We start from the raw sequence: 23585 nt of genomic DNA, 5'->3' as shown, positions 1-23585 counted from the left end.
TAGATTGTTTTACCCTGAAAGCTTGTTTAACATTTAATTTGAAAGTGAAGTGACAGCTAACTCGGTGTACAATGCTTTTTTTTTTACTGGGACCCGGTCAATAATTGATTAAGATCTTCTCAGTTACTCATCATGAGCCAGAGCTTCTTTCTGCCTGAGGTGAAACATGAGTAAAGATTTTGGTGCCTTTGTAAAAAATCTTTATTTTTTGTGAGGCAAGGTCACAAAGAAAGTTAAAGAGCAACAAACCTTTTCAACCAATATTTCAGCAATGTATCATTAAAGGTGTTACTAAACAAATTCCTGCTTGATACTCATTAGCCTTAACTCATGCACTGTTGTTGCCTCTTTTTTTCGGTGCAGGTGTCAGGTAATGGCCAGCAGAACGTGGAGAAGGCCCTGAAGCTGTTTGGCCAGCTCATCAACAACAAAGTGTTCCTGCTCACCTTCATCCGAACACTGGAAATGCAGCGCTCTTTCTCCATGAGGGACCGCGGCAATGTGGCCTCACTTATCATGACTGCCCTTCAAGGACGACTGGAGTATGCCACCGATGTCCTTAAACACCTGCTGTCAGACCTGATTGACCGCAACCTGGAGAGCAAGAACCATCCCAAACTGCTGCTGCGCAGGTAACACGGCAATAATGTTCCTTCATGATATAAAGACTTGAATCGTGCCCAACTGAACTTAAACCTTACTTGTTTGTTCCATCTTATTATAAAGCTTCAAATAGTTAAACGAAGAAATGAATGAACACTAAATAAGATAAACAAAGGCCTCTCTATTGTGCACAATTGTAATGAGAATGCTGTTTGTTTGGCATAGCTTTATAATATTGAGCCAGAAAGGATAAAAACACACAGCATTACTGTTTATCCCCTCATATGCGATGCTGTTCTTTGATAGCTATGTAGATAACAAAAACAGAACGGTCATTAGCAAAAGAAGAGGTGCAGCATCATATAACGTTTTTAGACAGATGGATAGGTTTTGATTTAGAATCATATGTTCTATAACCTTTTTCTCATGTTTCTTGTGCATTCCTATTTCCCCATGTTTCCATGTAGACACTTCACAGAATCACACTTGTAATTAGTGTTATGGAACTTGTACATCTGCAGCACAATGAGATAAACAACATGCAATATTTGCACGAGGAGCAACATCTGAGTTCTCTGCATAATTCCACATTCCCTCTAGCTTCCCTCTTTCCCACCGCTCTCTCTAAATACCAGTGTCACTCTAACTTATCCTCCGAGCTCAGGCTCTTTATAAAACATTTAAGTGGTTCAGCTGAACTTTTTTCCCTGTGTATCAAATGTACATTGTTTCTCTGGGAAGTTAGAATGACGTGTTAAAACTTTAAACACCTACTAAGTTCCTGCTCAGGTTTCCGCAGCTGCTTTTGGCAAACAAAGTAGCTTAAAAAAATATATGCAAAGTCCGTCACAGTCCTTCGTAAAGCCTGGCTGCTCTGTGCATGATTTTGACTATGTTTACTTTACTTAATAAGATGAGACCGTGAGACCAGGCAGCTGCTTTGTTTCCAAACATCCTTTTCTGCTGTTAATGCTCCTTATTTCAGATACATTTAAGAAATGTTTCTATTTTTTATTTTTTTTTTAAGTCACGTTAATAGTCGAGCTTAAATTACTGCCAGATAGAAAAAACCCTGCATATTGACAGAGGAATTGACTAAAGCATCACAGCATCAAATGGACCTGGATTAAGCTGTTATTTTACATGACAATAGGGCTCCATGTCACCTCTAAGTTTTCATTATCCGTTTCATTATGTTCTTATTAGGAACACAGTGGTACATAATCCTCGGGTCCCGCCTTTGTAGCCTGGAGGGCTAAATGTCCTATAGTTTTTACATTTCAGTCCCCATTTTTATGAAAAATTTAAGGGATTAGTGATTTGACATGGCTCTTTGCTGTTGTTGTCTTCCTCGTTGCCTATTTGGAGAAAAGCCGACGTGAAGCCAGCCAGCTGACTCACACACACGTTCAAACACGCTCGCACATCTATGATGATAGTCAAATTGAACATTTCTCTAAGCAGTAATTGTGTTTGTGCAGGCCGTAGAGTGAGGCTGCTGGGCTGTGCTTTGTTGCCATTTTCCCATTCAGCTGTTTTTTCTGTCACGTCTCCTCAGTTTGTTTTTTATTACATATAACAAGGTAGTGAAACACCTGCTATTATTCCAGCTAAGATGCCCTTTGTTTTGTTGCTTTAATAAAATAGCTGTATTTGGACAGATGCTTGTGCTTTTGTACCATGTATCTTTTGGGGTACAGTGCGTATTTCTGTAGATATCATCCTTGTTAGAACACACAGATATAAATCTGTGCTGACTATATTGGATTCCGGTGATATGAATTTCTAATGCATAATTAGTGAGCTTACACTTATGCAAAATTCACACAACTACAGTAGTTCAGCAACATACATCAAGGACATCCAAGGCAACCAAATCACTTTATTCATTCAGTTCAATTCAAACCAAGTTTTCAAACTAGCAGGCTCTACAGGAGAAAACAATAAAGACAAGAGCTACAAATACTGAGAACTGGTTTCATCTGTGATGGGTTTAAGCGGCTCATCACGATCCCACAATTTAATGGTAACCAGAGTTTAATATGCAATGACCTCAAATTGTTGTTTATTAAAGATTGCAGTTGCTCGTATATGCACATCTCTGACATCAAAAGTGTATGTGTGTTTATGTGCGCATGTACAGGTATTTTAATAAAAGACGTCTGTGAAAATTCTACAGGGAACATTTAAAGCTTTACAGTGAGATGTGTTCAGAGTATGAACGCTATATACTGTAGTGTATATAGCGTTATACTACAAAACACAGCAGGTACATATATATGCACAGCTTTGTCATCGAACTGAGCTGTTATCTGTGCAGTAAGTTTGTGTGGGAAGCTGGAGCACCATGCTGTTACTAGCTTTTGCACAGAAAAAAGGGGAGGAGGGGTGTCGGGTGTGGAATTCTAATTAAACAACTAATAAGCCTATTAATTGAGCAGATTATACCGAGGTTTGCAAGTCTTTCCACAGATAAATTTCCAAGTTAAGTTTGCAGCACGTTCAAGATGCTGATTGTAAAAGCAGGCTCTGATTAGCATTGACACCGCACCGCCTCTTACTTCTCACCACCTCTGCCTCCATTACAGCTAATTTCTCTAGTCCTCTCAAATATTCTCTCTCACACGGGGAGATTATCTCCAGATAGCATGTTTTCTATATTTGAGTATTTAGTTGCTGATGCACTATCTACACTACATTGGGAATGATAATGTCAATTAATTAATATCCTTGTGCAGTTTCAAGGTATGCAGCTTTCTTGCTAAGTGTGCAGGTTTAAAGGTGGGTTAAATGGAACAGCATGTTAAAGAAACAGCCCTCTTCCTTAAAACGTGTAAGGTGTCTGCACAGATCTGATGGTGCATTTACTAACTGTAGACGTGAGGATATATGGACTAATATGTATATAACTTTAATAAATATGCAGCTAGCAATTTAAAAAAAATATTTCTGATCTTTGACACTGAACGGGTTAAAGAATTATGTCACCGACTTAAAATGAATCCGTGTGACATGCCTCTTGGCAGAGTAAGCATAAAAAGTAAACCATTGCCATCTGCAGTATTTGAGGAAGTAGTTAACCTCATTGTAGCTGAAAGGAATACAACACAGCTCTTGTCACTGAGAAAGTTTGATGGTAGGTTGAATGTCTCTGAAAGCCAGGGGGGAATTTGGAAATCTTATACACCAGTTGCAATGCGACATATACGCAGTTTTTACTCTTAAGCTCAGCAGAGTGCCAGGCCCCATTTTACCATCAATCATATCAGACTAGTGAAAACAAATTATAGCACATTGTACATTATCTTGCATTTATGCAGCATATATCATCCCCAGTCAGTTAAGTTCCTGGAATCATATTTGAAGGGTGCACTCGTGCTCTTTTGAGGGTTGTTTTTCAGAGAAACTCCTGTCTGTTTGGTATTTAAAGATTTCAAATACCTTCTGTTGTCTTTGCCTTGATAAGGAATGATTTTGGCTCACAGTCACTTTCATTCTCCTAAAAGCTTTTTGAAAGTGATATCTAAGCTTTGTGTTTGATTTTAACACTCTTCAGTGCGCTAAGTGGAGTTGATGAAGCACCCCATATTGTTTGGATTGTATTTACCACCATTAGTGCTCTTGTGTTCACGTTCTCTCTGTGTCCTATCGTTCCAGTTCTCCCATTCTCTATATGTACCTTGTCCTCTGGCCATCTTTCTGCCCCTCCAGTTTCTCAGACTTTTACAGATTAAATGACCCCTATCAAAACATGCTTTTTTTATGCATTAAAGTCTCTTCTCCATTGTCTCCATCTATAAGTTTTCTCAAAGCCTCTTGATTTACCCAGTTTCACTTTCTCTTCTTTATAATGCTCTTTTAATGGAATCACTGAACATTGCTTCTATCACCTTGAGACTTTTCAATCTTGTATTATTTTTCTCCTACGCGTTTTCGTAATGAGATTTCCGCCCATGCAGAGCAATGGAGTACAGCATTATTAAGAGAGTGAGTATTGTGTTTGGCATTAGTTTCACTGAAAGACATTCAACTGGCTGCTAAAATAGCCCCCCCAGTCCACCCTAGCTGCCATTAGGAGACCAGAGATGGGGCCTGTCTTAAGCACTATGTGGGATAATGAAATCCTGATGTTCATTAATGAAACTCAATTAATAGAAAGAAGGAAGTGGAGGCAGATGAGAAGGAGGACAAGAAGAGAAGGAGAAGGAGGAGAACAAAGGGCTCCCCCCCGCCCGACATCCAAGTGAAGAGATATTAAAGGGGAGTCAGCACAGCCCCCTCACAAAGGCTTTATTTGACTTCCTTCTTCGAGACTTGCTGAGCTTATTAAAATACTTAATAGGTTCCATTAACTTCTAACACACTCAAGTCTCATACAGGCAGGGAGGGGCACATGGTAAGCATGAGGTGGGGGGTATAAAGAGGGGTGAATTCTTGTAGAGGAAGGAGGGCAATTACTCAGGGATTTGGAGTATTGTCCAAAAAACTCCACAATACCTTCAAGTTTATTCAGCATGAAAACACAGCCTCAGGCTCTTATGGATCCTTATTATGTTTTCAAATTACTTTTTTGAAACCTTGGAGAAATACTTTGTGTGTTTCTCTATGTATGTATTCTCTCTGTTGTGTAGATATAGTGCTGTGCAAAAGTCTTGAGCCACCCCTTATTTCTTGGTATTTTGCTTCCAAAGAGCCAGATTTTTCTTATAGTTTTAAACGGTCTTAAGCAACAGTTCCTCAGGCTTTCTGCAGGTCTTTCAAAGTTCTCCATTTTCAAAGGAATGTGTTTATGTCCAATGCATGTCCTTTGGAATGTCCTCAAAAAGCCTAGAGAACTACTTAAAGAAATTATGAGAAAGGTTGCGTAAAAATTCAGGCTGTGCTGAAGAATAAAAGTGGTCATAACACTTTCAAGCTTGGTAGAGTTGTACAATGTCTATTTTTGCCTTATATATTTTATTTCCATTTATATCTACATATTTCAGTAAATCGGTGGACCTATTTTCCATAAATAAAATAAGTGGTGCAAGACTTTTGCACAGTACTGTACGTATATGGAATGACAAAGAGGACAGAACAATAGAGCTTGTATGTTTCCCCCCAAAGAGAATGCATTGTCACACACACAGACATACATGCACAGAAGCGTGCAATCTTTCAGCTCCTCAGCATTGTTTACTCCCTCATCCTGTACCTGAAACTGGGTGAACTAATGTACACGCTCCCCCCGCTGGCACATCGCACTTCAAATAAGCTGTCACACAAGTCTCCATCCTCTCAACAAGCTGCCAATAGACTGGCCAGCACTCTCGTTGGCAGGGGAATAGCCTCCAGGCGTGGAAGACAACATCACAATTCGACCGCACATCATTCAAAACAAAATATAACCTCTGCTCTTCTGTCCTGGAGCTGAAGGAAAGTTTTGTATTTGCAAGTAAAAAATAGACCAATACCTCATTCAATCTCAATTTAATGAGAGAGAAAGAATGACTGACGCTTTATCTCGTCTCACTGACTAAATTGTTGGCTCTTGTAACCTCGCTGGTTCACACAATCCTGCTGGGACTTCTGCGTTGGTCCCAGACTCTTGCTCATAGCCTTCAAACACGACTTAACGTAATTATCTCCACAATAGTCATAATCTCCCTTCAGGTCCATTCAGAGCCTGAATAGGTATAATCATGCCTAGCACTATTGAGGAGACGGAAGCCTTCTAACTTGTCTTTAATACCTGGCTGCTCCGATTCCAGCTAATCCCCAGTTCAGCACAGTATGCTATAAAGACCTTCCATCATATCCACCAGAGTAATCACAGTAATTTCCTGCTACATTAAGAGGGTCATTTTTTCCACTGCACTGTCATTTAAATTGGCAATGCTCATGGACAGACTGACTGGCAGTGATCATTCACGGCCAGGTGACAATCGCAGGCTTCAAACAGCAGTGCAGTCCTATGGGGCGCTTTACCATGGCATGTTAACTTGTGATTAGTGTTGATAGTAGCTATGTTAGAGCTAGCAGGAGGAATGACACTGACGATAATACAGGCCAAAGCTAGCTGTTAAAAAAACAGTTTGTGTTCCAAAACAGCTTGGTATTGGTGTGTTCCAGGTAGCATTTTTAAATCTCTTTGCAGGAAGCCTTGTGCAGTCGTCAAATAACAACAGAGTAAGGTAGAAGCGCTTTTACTAGATGAGGTGGAAGCTACTTGTTGTTATTCATCTCAGGTGCTTGTCCACCCAGAACTAACCCTTTCATCTATGCTTCGTGCTCGTTAACCATTCCCACCTGGCTGGATTCTGTTTTTTATTTAAGTGCAGCTTCTGCTTCTCTAGTGTCCCATAATGGTGCTAATGAGGCAGTGGGAGGATGTTTGTCTGGCATTCAGAGAAAGATATGAGTCGAAATTATAAAGGAGTCATACACTGTCCTCTCATGTTCTCTGTGATAGAAATAGTCGAGGGGTCATTGCACACTTGTGTTTTTTCATGCCCAATCAAGCCCGGCAGTGCGCTGTACCCCCTGTGTGATTGACTGGGAAGGGAGAGGAGGTACGGAGGAGGAAGAAGAGAGGAAATGAGAGGAGAGGAGAACGTTTTGGCTGTGATCAGGCGTTACCTGGCAGTGACAGCACTCGTCTCTCTCAACAGCTGAGGCTTGTCACAGCTGCTGATGTCCCACTGTGTTGAACCACACGTGAATAATCAAGCTCGCACACATTGGCTCACACTCATGCATACTCAATCACGCACACATACACACAGGCCATACACGTACATGCACAAATGCCCGCTCTCTGATCTGCTCTGTTCACTCACTGTGACCACAGACTGACATCCATGATGTCTGTCTGTGGTCAGTGATGTCAAGATACCCTCCCTGTAGTTTATAACCTTATAACCTCCTGAAATATTAAACTCTTTCATACTAAATGTTTTGAAATAAGATTTTAAAAAGTAACATTTAGACTTTTTTAATGCATTTTCAGGACAGAATCGGTTGCAGAGAAGATGCTGACAAACTGGTTCGCTTTCCTCCTTCACAAGTTTCTCAAGGTTAGTCCAATACAGTGATAGTTTGTTTTGTTTATTTTGATATCTTGAAAAATCTGATGTTACATGCTGTTCTCATGTGCGAATCTGTGGATTTGTTTGTGTGTGTGCAGGAGTGTGCTGGGGAGCCTCTGTTCATGCTGTATTGCGCCATCAAGCAGCAGATGGAAAAGGGGCCCATCGACGCTATCACTGGAGAGGCCCGTTACTCCCTAAGTGAAGACAAGCTCATCCGCCAACAGATCGAGTACAAAACCCTGGTAAGTCACACTTCACCAGCCTCACAGGAACTGTGCACACTGGCTCAAAGGCATACTGAAGTACAGGTTGTGCTTCACTAAGAAACGTCTAAGTAACATTGTGGCTAAAATGCTGCTCACAAGATGCACAGACACACAGACTCCAATATACCAAACAATAAATCAGATTTTAAGATGTCATAGCCATGTTTGCTATGTTGGAGTTCTTCATTCTAGTGCAGGAAGAAAATTAACTAATTATCCCACTACCTCCAGTGTTGGCCCAACATCAGAGTGGGTGGCTGTGGAGACTGGAACACACCAAACATAGCCCTCTATATACACAGACAAATGCACAGAGAAAAAAAGCACTCACAGAGTCAGCATGTGACATGACAATGCTCTGATTGCTCTGACTGGGAATTTGGCTCATTACGTGCTAACACCCCGGCAGAGCTGGAAATTGGTGTCCCGCCGAAGGTGTGAAATTAGATTTCTGGATGCCAGCAAGAGCGGAAATGGTTTTTCAAAGCTCCTGCCATGCTCCGAGGAGACTCTAATGAGGGCAAAGCTTCAAGCTGGACCAAAGTCCAGCCAGTAACAGGACACCTCAAGCTTTTTGCTCTGCTCTCACGTTTTCCCTTTCTTTGATATTTCGTCCCCTCACCCACTCTTCTCTTTTCCCTTATTTGCACTCCAGATCCTAAACTGTGTGAACCCAGACAATGAAAACAGTCCAGAGATTCCAGTAAAGGTGCTGAACTGTGACACCATCACCCAAGTGAAGGAGAAGATACTGGATGCTGTTTACAAGAACATGCCCTATTCTCAGCGGCCACGTGCTGTCGACATGGACCTCGGTAGGGCGCAAACACACACACCCGAGCACAAATAAATACACAAACACACACAACACTCACAGATGCAGCTGGCAGGTGTAAAGTCCTTCACACCCACAGATTAATGTATCAGTCAGAGAAAACCTAGCCATGTGTACAGATTATTGGTGCATTAGTGTGATAAAAGCTGTGTTCTAGCAGCCCAGCCAGGTAACCAGCTTCAGTGTACTGCTGCCAGGCTTTCTATCAAACTGACTGACAGTATGCGGCGCATCCCTCCGTCTGGCAGCTTTTACTGTTTGGTAGCGCCAATAAGACAAAGTAGATCGAGATAGAGAAGTGGGCTCGTCTTTGTGTGTGCGTGTTTGCGTTTATGATGTGGGTGTGTGAGTGGCCAACACAAGTAAGAGCTGGCAGAATGGCAAACCAGCAGCACTGCCATTTCCATCCCTTGCCTTCTCTCTGTCTCTCGTTTTCTCTTCATATGCATGAAGAGGAGAAAAAAACACAGCTTGCTGCATACCATCCATCACTCCACAGTATCGCTCTCAGTGCATCTATTGCCTCCTTCTCAAAAATAATTGCATCTCTATAAGAGTGTCTTTTGTTCTTCAGCTTTATCTGGAGATTTGAGTGTAGGTTAGAGGGTGTGAGGAGTGTGTTATGTCAAACAGGAATATCATATGGTCATCTGGCGGATGCACAAAGTCATAGAACTTAGTGAATGAGAAGCAATTTGATGATCGCTACCAGTATGAGGCCCACAGTGGCTATCCGCTTTCCACTTTTAGCATACTTATCATTTCATTACCCCACAATGACCTGTCAGAGCTGCTGCCCTCCCACAGTGCTTATAATCTCTACCTGTTACCCCTACCTCCTATTTTTTTCCTTTGAAAGGAGGTGATTTTCTCATTGCTCTTTTTTTTTCATCCTGTCTTGTCTGCTTTCCTCTTCTTCTTTTTTTTTTCTGACCCCGATGGGCCAACTGCTGCGTAAGTGACACAAGTACCAATTAAAGTGTGCAGCCTGACTGAATATACATCTTGCAATTGTTCGTGTGTAATGTTTAATTAAGATGCGTGTCAATCCAAGTCTGTGAGAGGAGCGCACATGCCGAGAGCCGTACAAGAATACAGGCTACTTATATCTGCTCTTTTGTGTGTGAGTGTGTGTGTGGTTGTAGAGTGCTTTTATTCTAAGCAGGTTACATTTCACCAACTGGAAGGTGAGAGTTTGGTTTAGCGTCATAGGAATTCACAGTTGCCCTGCACGGGAGCCATCTCTGGAAACACTGCATAAACCAATATTATGTAACTTCACAGCATCCTCCACATATGGTTTTAAATTATGGCTCACTATGATGTATAATTTGCACTATGCGGTTGTTCATAATTCAGTATTTGTGTTTTTGCGCTTTCAGAATGGCGCCAGGGACGAATGGCTCGTGTGGTGTTGCAAGATGAAGACATCACAACTAAGATTGAAAATGACTGGAAGAGACTCAACACTCTCATGCACTACCAGGTAAACACACACAAATGCTTTAGAGCAACATTCCTCCTAATCACTCTCAAACTTTGCTTTTTACATCTTAAAACACCCCCGTCTCATTTTAGTTCCTGATGTGGATTTTACCATTCAAATTGTGCCGCACACTTTGGCAAACTTTGATGTTTCCTGCTCTTGACTTTTAGGCAGCCAATTTTCCACCCCTCATTTGCATGCCCATGCCTGGTGTAATCCAAGTGACTCCGAATAGAGGACAATTACTGTACAGGTGGCAGGAGAGATGAACTCTCAGCATCTCAGTTGACACTTCTCCCCCCTCCCTGGAGAGATGAAGCTGCTCCAGTGGGGAGGAAAAGCAGCTCTCCTTCTTTCATTTTCCCTCTCTTTCTTTCCCCTCTCTCTGTCGTTCTCTGACTTCTATGCTGGCAACAATTAGTCCCGCTGTGACTGCCTGCTTCTGTCTCTTCAGTTCTGGAACCTCCTTTCACACCCCACAATTTGAGAGCCCATGGGCGAACCTGTTGCCCTCTGTTTAACAAAGAGAAACGGAGGCCGCTAAAGACGTGGCTTTCTGATAAGGAGAGTTCTGCATTTTTTTTTTCTGGGAAATTTAAGGCTTTTGACATCGTAAACAAAGAGGGGGGGGGGGAACAAGACGGGGTTAGTGGAAGCCACAGATAAGATAATAAAACAAGAACAAAAGGAATAAAGAAATAAACAGGCAATTCAGAACTATCTCCGCAGGTCATGAATCTTGCATCCTAAGTCAGCTCTCATTAGCCAGTCAAGGGGGACAGTCTGTTTAAAGGCTGCATGGAGTTTGATTCTGGGTTACCTGCTTAAGAGCTGGGATGCAGCTTTGGCTGGATTTGAAAATTGGGACCATGGGGAAAGGAGACACATGTGCATCTAGAAGCAGAAAATGGCTACGAGGTGGTGAAGCTCAAGCCCTCGCAGTAGGGGGTCAATCTGAACTCTTGCCCCAGAAGAACAAGCAGAATAATTTAACAGATGTAGGAGTCATTAGAAGATGGGACACATCACAGTGTCCTTCACACAGGACTTGGCACCATGCAGCTTCTTTCCCCTTTGTCTTTCCTTGCTTGTCACCCTCCATTTTGTTCTCACCTTTATCTCCCCTTTGCCACGTTTTATTTATGTATTTATTTACTTACATATTTGCTTTGTGTACATTTTGCCCTTAGCCATTTCCCTTTTCTATTTTTTCTAGTTCGCTAACAAGCAATAAGATCTCCTCTTCCCTTGATTTTTTTCCCCACTCACTTTTGTTCTGCCTTCCTCTCAAGCTCTGCCTACCTCTTGGTCACTGCAGTGCTTTCATCCTTGATAAAGCAGTTCAGTATGTTTGCTTCCACACCAAAAATGTGCCTGTGTTGTGGTTGTTGTTGTTTTTCCAAGTTCTTTCTGTCACAGTTTGGTTGCCATCGTTAGCCAAGGGATGCAACAGGACACACAGCAACATGTGTGTGGCCATTTAACTTATTTACTCGCTCAATAGCAGTTCTGACTGCTATTGATTATGGATGTAAGAACGTGCCTAGAATGGAAGGCCCAGTAGTGTACGCCATGTAGAGTGCAGGGCAACACAGCGTGGAAGGAGAGGAGGAGACGGGGCATTGCAACATTAGGCAGTCAGTGGTGGAAGGGATCAAAGTAGGATGGAACGACTTTGAAACTTCATTGCTGTTTTGATGAGCTGGCAATAGTCCCCTATGTATGAGTTTGTGTGTGTTTGTGTCACACACCATGGCACTGCATTGGCAGCTGTGACAACACATCTGGCTACATATGAAAAGAAGGAAGCTCAGCTCATTAGGCCCCAGACTGACGGGAAATGTTTGAAGAAAAATTGGGAAGAGGTAAGCAGGAAATAGTGAAAGGGGGTCTGAAATATGCAAAGTGAGTCTGAACATCAGCTCAAGTATTTGCTAATTCTCTCATAGTAGAGACACAGGGACTAGACAGAGGCATTAAAATTCATAGGGCTCACAGCAACCCAAGAAACCCCATTGGCTATTTACTCTGCCACATGGGAAATAATGGTTTACACAACCAGAATGTGGAATTGCACCCTCCCTGCTCTCCCCCTCATTTCCCAACCACTCTAAAATTAAAAACATAAATGTACACACTGAAAAGGAGTTCAGACTCCTTGTTCATCACCTTTGGATTCATAGGGAGGGAACTCAAACCCCTTCTTCCAACCTTTCCAATATTTCTGTATTTTATTTTATTTTATTTTATTTTATTTTATTTACTCTTTCTTGCATGGTTTAAAAAGTATAGAAGCACACTGTAACACTGTATATACAACAGTATATATTCTCATTTCACTTGGTTGTACTCATCCAAACTGAAGATGAAATATTATCCTTTGGATAATAATAATTCGGATAATGTGTTTTTGTTTTTTTGGGTTTGAATTTGTTTTTTGTTTTTGTTTTTTTTTTGGGGGGGGGGGGGGTTGACTGATTGTTGATTTCAGTTTTGCTTTGCTACTTAATCTTCCTCGTTGTCAGAGACAAGCTCTTCTGGCACTTTCTTCTCATTCTCCATTCTCCTCCTCCTCCACCCTCCCTTTTTGTCATTTTAAGACAAAGATGGGGGTGGGGGAGCTACTGGATAGTTAGTAAACAGAATTACAGAGTTACAGAATTACTGAGATCACTTGAAGGCAGCACTGACAATTCCTAAAGTGGGCATTATCGTGAGCTGTAGCCAGAGTTGTTTTTCCCCATGATTCAAATTGCAGACAGGCCAAGCATGTTGTTCCCAGTGCACGGTGCACTCAATTACTTTGATTATGTTTGACAACAAGGTTATTTAGTAGATGATATTATTCCACATCCAATTGTGGGGCAAATGCATAGACTGTTTTTTTCCCTTGAATATAGTGGACGTATTTTTCATACTTCTTCCTAAAAATGCAAAATGCTAAAATAAGGGCTGTTTAAAAGTTTTTGTAGCCTGAGTGGTGACCTCTGTGTGTCCTCCTCCTCTGTGGTGAAGGAGTAGGAAGAGGAGAGACTGATAACCACACCAGTAGAGTCCGGTTACCCAGATTGCAGACTTGGGGCATTTAGGCTATTTTCAACAACCCCAGACACAACAGATACTGCTCATTTTTCTGTCTGTTCATTAATCTAATGCTGTGACTGTCAAGTTGGAATATAAAAGTTGGTTAGGAGGAAAACTATTGTCTATTTATAGCCGAAATATTTGTAAGAACTAATATCCCATTATAAAGTAATGGAAATTTGCATTAAAGTTTTTTTCCTGTTGCCATCCAAGAAAGAAATGTTTGCGTATAATAGCCCCTTTCATATTTTTTCAGTTCTGACAACAAACATGCACAGATGATGTGTTTCCAAGCTAGTGGGCAGAGTCCGTAGGTGTGATAAGCATCATGATCTGAGGGCATCAGTCCAGACGAGATGGGATACCAAGGGGTAACAGGCTTGGACCAGAACAGTGGGTTTGTGTGGGGAGGGCTGAAGGGGGGGGGAAAGGGGAAAAAAAACATCTAGGATGACCACTCTCTGCTGTCTGGTCCACTCTGTACTGTCTAATGGAAGGTCTTATCACAGGCAGGGCCCACAGCCCTTATCACACCTGCCCACTATCAGCCCCACACTGGATTATCCCTGAAGGGCGAATCTGCACGCCTTCAATCATTTACTACTATCACAAGGACCCATCTCTGCTCTAGCCTCTATGTCAGCCATAAAAAGCAGAGAGAAAGAGAGAGAAATGGAGGGAGTGGAAGGAGGGGGTGCAGAGAAGCTATTTCATGCTCCCAGGAGAAAATGTATCACAGGAATAGCGGTGCAAACTTTACGGAAGTCCACGCTGTCAGTATATTAGAGTTGGTCCGTGGATTGTCAGCCAAGAGGTGGCTATAAAACGGAGAGGCCATAGAAATTAAGCTTAGGAAAGCAAAATGCACAAGAGGTGAAAAGGGAGAGAGACAGTTGAAGATGCTAGTCGCGAGTGGGGGTTAGGAAGCAGATTTTTCATTTCCCTTCAATAGGCCTTGGTGCCTGAGCTGCTTCTTTAAGAGGATTCTTCCAGACTTTATCCCCATTTTCGAGTGTCTGTTCAGTAGAGACCAGATGGCAACTCCAGCTAACAGCAGAGCTGAGATTAGTTTATGAAAGTGGAAATAACGGGTGAAGACATGAACGAGAGAAGGTGGCTTTCCAGAACGGGGAAAAGCACCATAAATGCCCATCCCAGTAACCAGTGGTTCATTTCCCAACGAGAGCCCAAAAGGGTCCATTCTCGCTAAAGAAAATGAAAAGCCTAGTTTCCTGTTTTTCTATAGATTCTTTGAGGTATTCCTTTTGGAGCCTGGCATTTTCCTTTTGTTTATTTCTCCACTAGAGGCTCATCAGTTTTTCTTCACTGGGTTTGAAGCAGAAATCCCTCCTTAGGGTGAGCTGTAAATGCCAGCCAACAAGCTGTTTGTTGTTTTGGTTTTCAGAAAAGAACCACCGGTTTTGTTTGCTGTGTTTTGCATTTTCCAGACTAAATTCCTTTGCTGTAGCTGCACTAGTAGCACATAACTGTAACTAAACTGTCATTTTTTGACCCATTAATTATAATACTAGATTGATGAAAGATCTCTAAAAAGAGTTTTGAGGATGTCCTTTCAAATGTAAGTTATGTCAGGTTTTCTCAGGCTACCACACCACAGGGGTGGGGTGGTGGGGATAAACCCCAGTGTCTGTGTCTTATTCATGACACAACATCTTTTACACAGCCTTTTTTCTTCGTCTTTCTCTTTGACTCTGACTCGCTGCTCCTCTATTGCTATTATTATACCTGCATACCCCATTTTTTTTTCTCCAGTGGTGTCAAGTGTACACAAGATGAGACATTCAGCATTCTAGTCTCTGTCTCTCTCCATCTGACACTCTCTTTTTCCATTTTCCTCTCTCTTTCTCTCAGCATCTTATCCCAGTTCCAAAGCTTACATCATGTTTCTAAGGTTTGTGAAGGGTGATGACAATGACAGTCATGTTGAGTACAGCCATCATGCAGTCACAGCACTCTGCTCTGCCGAAAAAAGCCACAGGGCTGTGGTAGAGAACAGCAGGGAGTGCAGATATGACAGGGAAGGATGTACGGGTTTGAGATGTGTTTTGCTCATGGGACTGTTCACTCAGTCCCCTACATTCCCATTTGTAGTCTTCTCTTTGGTATGAAACATTTGTGAGAACATGTGATACATAAATAAATTACACACACGCGGTATGTGATGGTGGCCCACAAAACTCTCTGGAGAATGGGTTTTAAACAAGGAATAGTGGGACTTTATTTTAGGAATAGAGAGATATTTAACACATGTATGAACATGGAATGCTTCTTTTCTATTTAAAAGATTGATTTTTGTGAAATCTGTCTCATCACACAGGTGTCGGACCGCTGTGTGGTGGCTTTAGTGCCAAAGCAGACCTCATCATACAACATCCCTTCCTCAGCCAGCATATCGCGCACCTCCATCAGCAGATACGGTGAGTCACTAGACATGATTGCTCTTTATATGCCTTTGTTTTGGCTGGCATTGATTGTATTGATTGATGTAGCATATATATTAGGTAATTACAGGTGGATTGTGAGGGTTAGCCATCAGTTAAATCCATGTTGATGTAGTGCTATTGCTGCTTTTGATAGATACATCAAAGTACTTTTACATTAGTTGTTTCAGATAAGAACAAAGGGAAATCTTCTCTCCCCAAAGCAATGGTCTACTCTTTTTTTTTTTCTCTTTAGAGAAGTTCTAGCTGCTTTCTCCCCCCCCCCCTTCCAACTGTGTGAATGCTGCAGTTTGCCTCACAGTTCAGGCCCAACCTCTGTTGGATGGTATGGAAAGAACACTGAGAGAGAATGACAGAGAAAGCCATTGTTTAGTTTTGAGGCTATAATATTTTTTATAATGAAGATCCGTTCTCTGCGGGACATTTTGGGCTGCTATTTGCACACATACTTGTGCCCACGTGGGCATGCACACAGTACATGCAGTGCCTATGCACGCAGGCGCTCACATGCTTTAGATGTGCTTGTTGTTTGTGCTGCCGGGTGCCAACATTTGGTCCTATGCCAAACACACAGCAGCAGCACACAACTTGTGATTGCTAATTATTCTCTGTGAATGATACTTCACACAAACAGAAAAGGATAAGTGAGCATAGCCAATTATCAGGATCGGCACTAGGTGAACGCTGCCTTTAAACTATCTAACTCAGAAAAAGACCTAACAGCGTCCTTATCTTTCCAACCAATTATGCTTATTTACAAATGTTAACAGTGGACACCTATGGACACTCCAAAATGGGCCATCATCTTCAGTTTATGTGCTGTGACAAATAAAGTGTAACGATATTTTCAATGATGACCTTTAGAAGATTGCAGCGTACTGAGTCATCACTTTCTTTTGAACAAAACACCGTAAAGGTTGTTGGGAGAGATGGCAAGATGATGGATGACCAAACTAATGTAAAAAAAAAAAAAGAGTACAACTACAAAAGGAAAGTCACTTTCTCTGCATTATGTAGGTTGTTTCTTGTCAAGCTTAATTTGTTCTCTTTGGAGTTTTATACCCATATATTCTATTCAGGCATTGGAGCTGGTTGTGCACGGCATAAAGAGCAAAGCCTCTGCTGGCATGCTCCTGGCTCTCATCAATCATGGGTTGGCACAGCGGGCACAGCTGCACCTCGACACCTGCTGATCGATTCATACCAATTTCACGTTCGGTGCTTAGCATCTTGACTCAATTTACACCCCCAGAACACCCTATTAGCTTTAAAATCAGCTTGAACACACTCCCCTACTGACTGGCTCTGTCCGGGAGCTGCGAATTGCAGCCAAGCAGGAAAGGGTTGCAGGTCACTGCTTAGTGTTTCGGGGAGTTAGGAAAAGACTGCGGTGCAGGCAAAAGAATAGCCCTGCCCACAAAAAAGTAGAATAGCAAAAGAAAAAAAAAACAGTGACTGGATTAGGATGGGATTTGGGTCCTCAATCCACCCTGCACACAAGTGCATACATCATCCCTTAGTGTCCCTAGTGCCCGTTCCAGAGCTGCAGTTTGGTCTTATTTGAAAGGTATGTGGTTTTATTGGCAGCAAAAGCTTAGTTGTTCAGCTCGGCATTTGAAGATATGTGAGAGAAATCCTCATTGGGATGCTCAGATCCTGAATCTCTAGAGAGCCACCTGCCATGATGACAACTAATTAAAGAAAGTGAAAGCAGTATCATTCTGAGAGAATGAAAAGGAGAGGTACACAAAGGTAGGGATGTATGGATGAAGGATGGTGGCTACAGTGCTTAACAAGTTGCTGCAGGAATCTTTTGATGTATTGATTAGAGGATGACAGGGACATTTGGCATTGGCACAATGTGGCGAGGAAGAACCAATTATGAGTGCTTTAAGTGGAACTCGGCACAACAGTGTCTCAGTCGGTGAGACGGGGATTATATAAGAGACAGAGAATGAATAAGATGAAAAGCAAATACTCATCAGATAAATAATGGCATACAGAGAGAAGAAAAAGTAGAGTCAATAAGCAGAGTAATACATATTTAGTATTTTTAGTCCTGCACAATAATAATTTGGTTTTGCATGTGAAGGACAGAGGTCAAAGTCTTGTTTTCATCCATTTTCTGTGTCATTTAAGATTCAAGTCTCAAGATGGCTATTACTAATCCGTGCAATGCTAGACACCACAACTCCTCCTCCCTTTCATTACTTTGTTGTTCTTAGAAATTATCCATTATTGCAATTTCCTTTATAGCATGGCTTAGAGGAGGAGGAGCGCAGAGGATTCGGCTGTGTAATGAGTTACAAAGCAGAGATGGAAATGAGAAAGGGGCTGTGTATGTGTGTTCTTGTGTGGGTTTGTTTGTGGGTGTTCTATGTACAGTAGGTGTGAGTGCATGCTAAATTTACATGATGATGCTACACCTAAGGGAAGCTTTTTTTAATCACAGTCATTTAGGCTTGCTAATAATTCTCTATCGCTTTTTTTTTTTCCTCCTCTCCTTTTTTCTTTCCTGTCCTGGACAGACTCTTCATTCCGCTACACCGGGAGTCCAGACAGCCTCCGATCACGTGCTCCCATGATTACCCCCGATCTAGAAAGTGGTGTAAAGGTTTGGCATCTGGTGAAAAACCACGAGCATGGAGATCAGAAGGAAGGAGATCGTGGCAGCAAGATGGTCTCTGAGATTTATCTGACCCGACTGCTAGCAACCAAGGTACGTCAGTATTCTCTCATACATTTCTGTGGCCACGGAAAAGTTTGTCACTTTTTATGATAATGCTGCGTTCACAGTGGATTTTTCTTCTGTTATAATCGTTGTTTCTTGTTGCTCATGCATTGTTAATCTCTTTACTCTCGTTCTTCTACTAGGGTACACTACAAAAATTTGTTGATGACTTGTTTGAGACGTTGTTCAGTACAGTCCACCGAGGGAGCACCCTTCCCCTGGCCATCAAATACATGTTTGACTTCCTGGATGAGCAGGCAGACAAACACGGCATTCACGACACAGACGTACGTCACACATGGAAAAGCAATTGGTAAGGGGTTTTCTACTAAAGACAGTAAAAGTAAGATTGCATGTGACTATCTATTAACGCCTTTCTGTATTTCCCTTATTTTTATTTCTGTCTGCCAGCCTTCCTTTGCGTTTCTGGGTAAATGTGATCAAGAACCCGCAGTTTGTCTTTGACATCCATAAGAGCAGCATCACGGACGCCTGTCTGTCTGTAGTAGCGCAAACCTTCATGGATTCTTGCTCCACCTCAGAGCACCGCCTGGGCAAAGACTCTCCATCAAATAAGCTGCTCTATGCTAAAGATATCCCCAATTACAAGAGCTGGGTAGAGAGGTAGGGGCCGTTACATTCACTTAATACACCATGCTAACACCCCCCACATCTTTTTTTATTTTTTATTTTTTTTGTATCCTCATACAATGAGAGTTGGATCTTTGGGGAAACTGATTCATAATGCTCTTTTTTCATGTATTCATTTTTCAGCCAGATTCAGTAAAAGCTTTGTCAGTGACTGTTAGCAGGCATTCATTGTTAGTGAAAGTGATATAATGGATCCAAATTTGAAATACTGTATAAAAGAATTTAAGCCTCAGTTGAACTATCGCATTGACTCAGCGAGTCTGTGACGTTTCCCCTCGTCTGTATCCCCAGGTACTATGCCGACATCAACCGGCTGCCAGCCATTAGTGACCAGGACATGAATGCCTATTTGGCAGAACAAGCCAGACTCCACTCCACAGAGTTCAACATGCTCAGTGCTCTCAACGAAATCTATTATTACGTCAGCAAATACAGTGAAGAGGTAAGCGATATTAGTGGTCTCAAACCTGTCATTCAGATGCATTGTGTGTCTGGCATTGTGCTCCTTTTTTTTCTTGTTTTAGGTGTTTGTTTTTGTTGTTTTGATTACACTTATTTTGCATAACAACTGAAGAGCAGCCAGTGTTTCAGCAGTGAATAGCACCTCTATCTGTAGTATACAGGGATTTGTGTGAGAATAACAGAAGGAATGTAAAGGGATGTGTGTTTGATTGCAGACAATAAAAAAGCACAAATAATGAATAACGTACTTATCAATTCCAGCTAGTTATGACTATTTTGGCATTTTAGAAAGAGGGATGAGGAATGTGGGTATTTGCTAATTAAAGTACCTCTGTCCTAGTTAAACACTGCCCATATTAACAACATATTCCTCAACCTGCTCTACTGTCTCTAATTTTCACTCTCTTTTGTAATATGTCAAACTGCATGTGTTGCGTAAATTCCTGAAAATAAGTTTTATACAATATGATCTATTATACTGGCGTGTTTCTCAGGTGAGGTTGAATCTCAGTCTTGTTAAACTTTTGTTACTCTGTGATAAATCCTTCCTATGAACTACATTCTGAGCTCGTTCATTTACAGAATTTACCTTGAGGGCAGTCCCAGGCACTGATTGCGTAATGAGCTGCCGCCTTACTCAATCAGCTGCTAATTATTGGCAGATTGTGAGCGTAATTTGAACGAGAGGCGTGCCACAAATTTGCCCCGCACTTTAATGTTCTTATATTTTGCCCTTGGTGCTTCCAGACTATTCATAACTGGAAAAGGTTGGCGAGGTCAGCTAAGAGTCTTCAGTAGACTTCCCCAAAGCCCAGAGGTCTAGCGAGACCTGGGCTTAACAAGGCAGCACGCTTGATCTGTAGAGAAGAAAGTGAATGTCTACAAGCTCTCAGCATGTTGCTCTGTCCTTTTGCTGGTGCCGAGTTAGAGTAGACAATCTGTCATATAGGGTTCTCATGAGCAGAATCATGGGCAATACACACACATCCTCTCAGATCGCAGGAAGCATAAAAAAGGAGGGAAGACGATGAGAAAGAAAGAGAGAGCATTTATAGAGACATTCGGCTTCTAATGTCAGCACATCCTCTGGGAAGCTTTAACTTGACCTTTATGTTGGACCATAGTACCTCTCTCTTTTTCTCTTATTCTCTACCTCCTCCCTGTGCATTCCTTCTCTTTTTACCCATTATCCAGTCAGCTTCCCCTTTGCTCGCCATAAATCTCATATGCTCGCTTTTGCTGCAGTTGCCATTGTCTGATTCACACATGCACAGGGACGCAAACGCACTCACTTCGCACACATACGTGCACCATTGCTCCTGCAGTATCTAGCAGAGTGCAGTGCGTAAAAACCTCATCTAGCACCATTAACAGTTGTTCATTCTTACTCAGCCCTTCACAAAGGTTGTGTGTCAGGCTAACCAGACCAGAGCTTCAGCTTGCTTAAATGGATTTGGGAGTTTGCAGTGGGAGCTACACCTGCGTACAGAGCTGCAGATTAATTATAGATTGCTGTCGGGCCCAAAGTGGAGGAGGAAACGTTCTGTTACGTAGCTGCCAGCCTTTAAGAGCACTTACGCAGATGAGTGGATGATGGTAGGTGGGCAAGTCAGACTCTGTGTTATGCATCTGGACAGGCAGCAAATAAAGGTTTGCCATGGTATGCTAAAAAAAGGAAAAAAAGCAGTTCTTGATATGATTTCCAAGTCAAATTTACAGAAAGGGTTAATAAGCCAATCAAAAAGAAGCTCTTGCTACGATAATTACATTCTTTGGACATTGAGAAAATATTTTTAAATAACACAGTGTCTAAAATACCAGATATTTTGGTGTATTTTAGAACAAAATAACTCATTGAGCCTGCATATAAAACCAAAGACGATAAATGAGTGAGCTGAAATGTCACTCGACAGGGATAAATGGTACATTGAAGATGACACTTTTTTTTGTTGCTTTTTTCATTTTTTATTCATCCCTTACCTCAGAACTTTTTTAAAATGCATATTGCATAAGATGGGTCGATGAATTATTTTGTTTAAAATATTAATAATTAAGTAAAGCACAGCATTCAAGTGTAGCCAAGAGTAGCAAATAGATGCACAGTGCCACCAGAAAGCATGTATTCAAATGGCTGCAGCATCTGGATACAGGGATTCATATCAAAGGTAATGCATATGAAGGGCTCTCGCTATGTATTTTGGCATCACTCTTACACAGATTTACTATGACAAGGCTGACACTAGATGAGAGAATGAAAAGGAGAGCCTGTCTGAATGTCTTTTGAACCCAACTTGACAAATGCCAAATTTAAAAGATGGGGCTCAGAAGATAAAACGCGAAAGACTTGTGCACAAATATTTCTCGAAGCTGTCAAAGTCAAAGGGAGTGATGGAATTATTATTTTTTCTTTTATCTGATGTCCATATAGAAATCTGGGAAAAGAAAAGGAAAATAAATTTAAAAAGCGCATTGGTATTATTTTCTTTTAAATGTAACTAGATCTGAATTTGTGAACAAATCCTAACAAGCAAGTGTTTCACAGTATATTTTTATTGATGATGTTTTTTGGGCGGGGTTTGTCATGCACAGATCACAGCAGCCCTGGATCAGGATGAACAGGCAAGGAAGCAGAGGTTGGCCTACAAAGTGGAGCAGCTCATCTCTGCCATGTCCTTTGAAAGCTGAGAGTGACTACTACTGAGAGAAAGTGAGAGAGAGAGAGGACCACAGTCTTTACGTGACCTACCAAAAAAGGTCTTGCATTACTTACCTCTCATGATGGGAGCTGAAACCATGAACCAGACCTGGGACCTCTGTATCTACAGCTGGACAAACATACAACTGCTTGAGTTTGTAATTCTCCCACCTCCTTCCATGACGGTGCCAACGCAGGGCCCGAAGACTGAAACGGAGGCCTCCCTGCAACTGGAGCTTTTGGCATGAGAGACTATACCAGAGAAGGGAACCACATGGCTTGTATTTATTTTTTTCCTTTAATTTTCCACAAAGGACATCTTCTCTGTTTGACAGGGAATTGTATGTTCCGTGAGTGTGTGTGTGCATAAAAGTGTGGGTGTGCATGAGTGTGTGTTTGTGTCATACTGAGGAAGACTCCTACAAGAAATGGAGAAACAGATTTATTCTCTAGCAACTCGCGGCTAAGTGTGAGGCGGAGAGAAAAAAGGCGAGAAGTAGAAGAGCAGATCTCATGTTGGACAGCTGAGATTGCATTCAGAGTTCTCAGATTTTATTTTTGTACTTTGTACATTTGAATATTATCAGTTGCGGTTCCAAAATATCCACCTCGGATCCCAAAAGTGTTGCTATGTAAAGATGCAAAGCGCGTAACACCACTTTAGATTAGCGTGATAATAAAATGGGCCATGACTCGTGTCTTCTCTCACTCCTCTCTTTGGACTGAAGCTTCACGCAACATGGACAAAGCCTCTGGTCTTTATTTAATCAGATATGTATAGGAAATCATAAAACATGTGGCCATCACATAAAAGTTAACAGAACTCTACATGTGGTGGTCATCACAAGTTAAGCCAGCATGCTTGCACCTAAACTGAAGATGATGAAATCTGTAGTGTAATTAGGAGGTGACCTCAGATAAGGATCACTCTGGTATCAAAGGCTCTTTACAGCAGTTAGCTCATCTATGTATGTACCAGTTGATACTTGCCAATCATTGTATGTGAATGTACAAATTTTTGTTTTTTCATTTTGTATCTTTGTCTGTCTGTTTTAAGTTTTACTACAAAAATTGGCTCATTTGAATTGAGCTTCATAGATATTTCCTGTAGCTTGTTGTGTGAAGAACTCAATTTTGTTCATCCCGGCCCTGTTCCATCCAACTGCTTCTTTTGGCCTAAATTGCTTTCCTTCTAAAGAAGAGTGTGCATCGTTATAGTGTCTGTTAATGCTGTAAAGCC

The 23585-nt window shown here is 41.7% G+C and overlaps 1 protein-coding gene across 7 annotated transcripts in view; it reads left to right on the top strand.

Annotated features, from left to right (window-relative positions):
• The window catches only part of plxna2 (plexin A2), a 260056-nt gene that overhangs the window by 233592 nt on the left and 2879 nt on the right, over positions 1-23585 (top strand). For all 7 annotated transcript variants that reach the window (XM_082519547.1, XM_082519545.1, XM_082519544.1 and 4 more), the window contains 11 exons: positions 364-632; positions 7592-7658; positions 7769-7915; positions 8595-8754; positions 10157-10260; positions 15683-15782; positions 18335-18525; positions 18681-18850; positions 18949-19161; positions 19480-19630; positions 22240-23585. The exon at positions 22240-23585 is cut by the window's right edge and continues 2879 nt beyond it. In XM_082519547.1, the coding sequence (XP_082375673.1) occupies positions 364-632; positions 7592-7658; positions 7769-7915; positions 8595-8754; positions 10157-10260; positions 15683-15782; positions 18335-18525; positions 18681-18850; positions 18949-19161; positions 19480-19630; positions 22240-22335 (1668 nt within the window). In that variant the 3' untranslated portion in view covers positions 22336-23585. The remainder of the gene's footprint in view (positions 1-363; positions 633-7591; positions 7659-7768; positions 7916-8594; positions 8755-10156; positions 10261-15682; positions 15783-18334; positions 18526-18680; positions 18851-18948; positions 19162-19479; positions 19631-22239) is intronic.

The sequence above is a fragment of the Aulonocara stuartgranti genome (assembly GCF_965226115.1).
Source record: "Aulonocara stuartgranti genome assembly, chromosome: 20".
NCBI classification, from domain to species: Eukaryota; Metazoa; Chordata; class Actinopteri; order Cichliformes; family Cichlidae; genus Aulonocara; species Aulonocara stuartgranti.
This window is presented reverse-complemented; position numbering and strand designations above follow the sequence as displayed.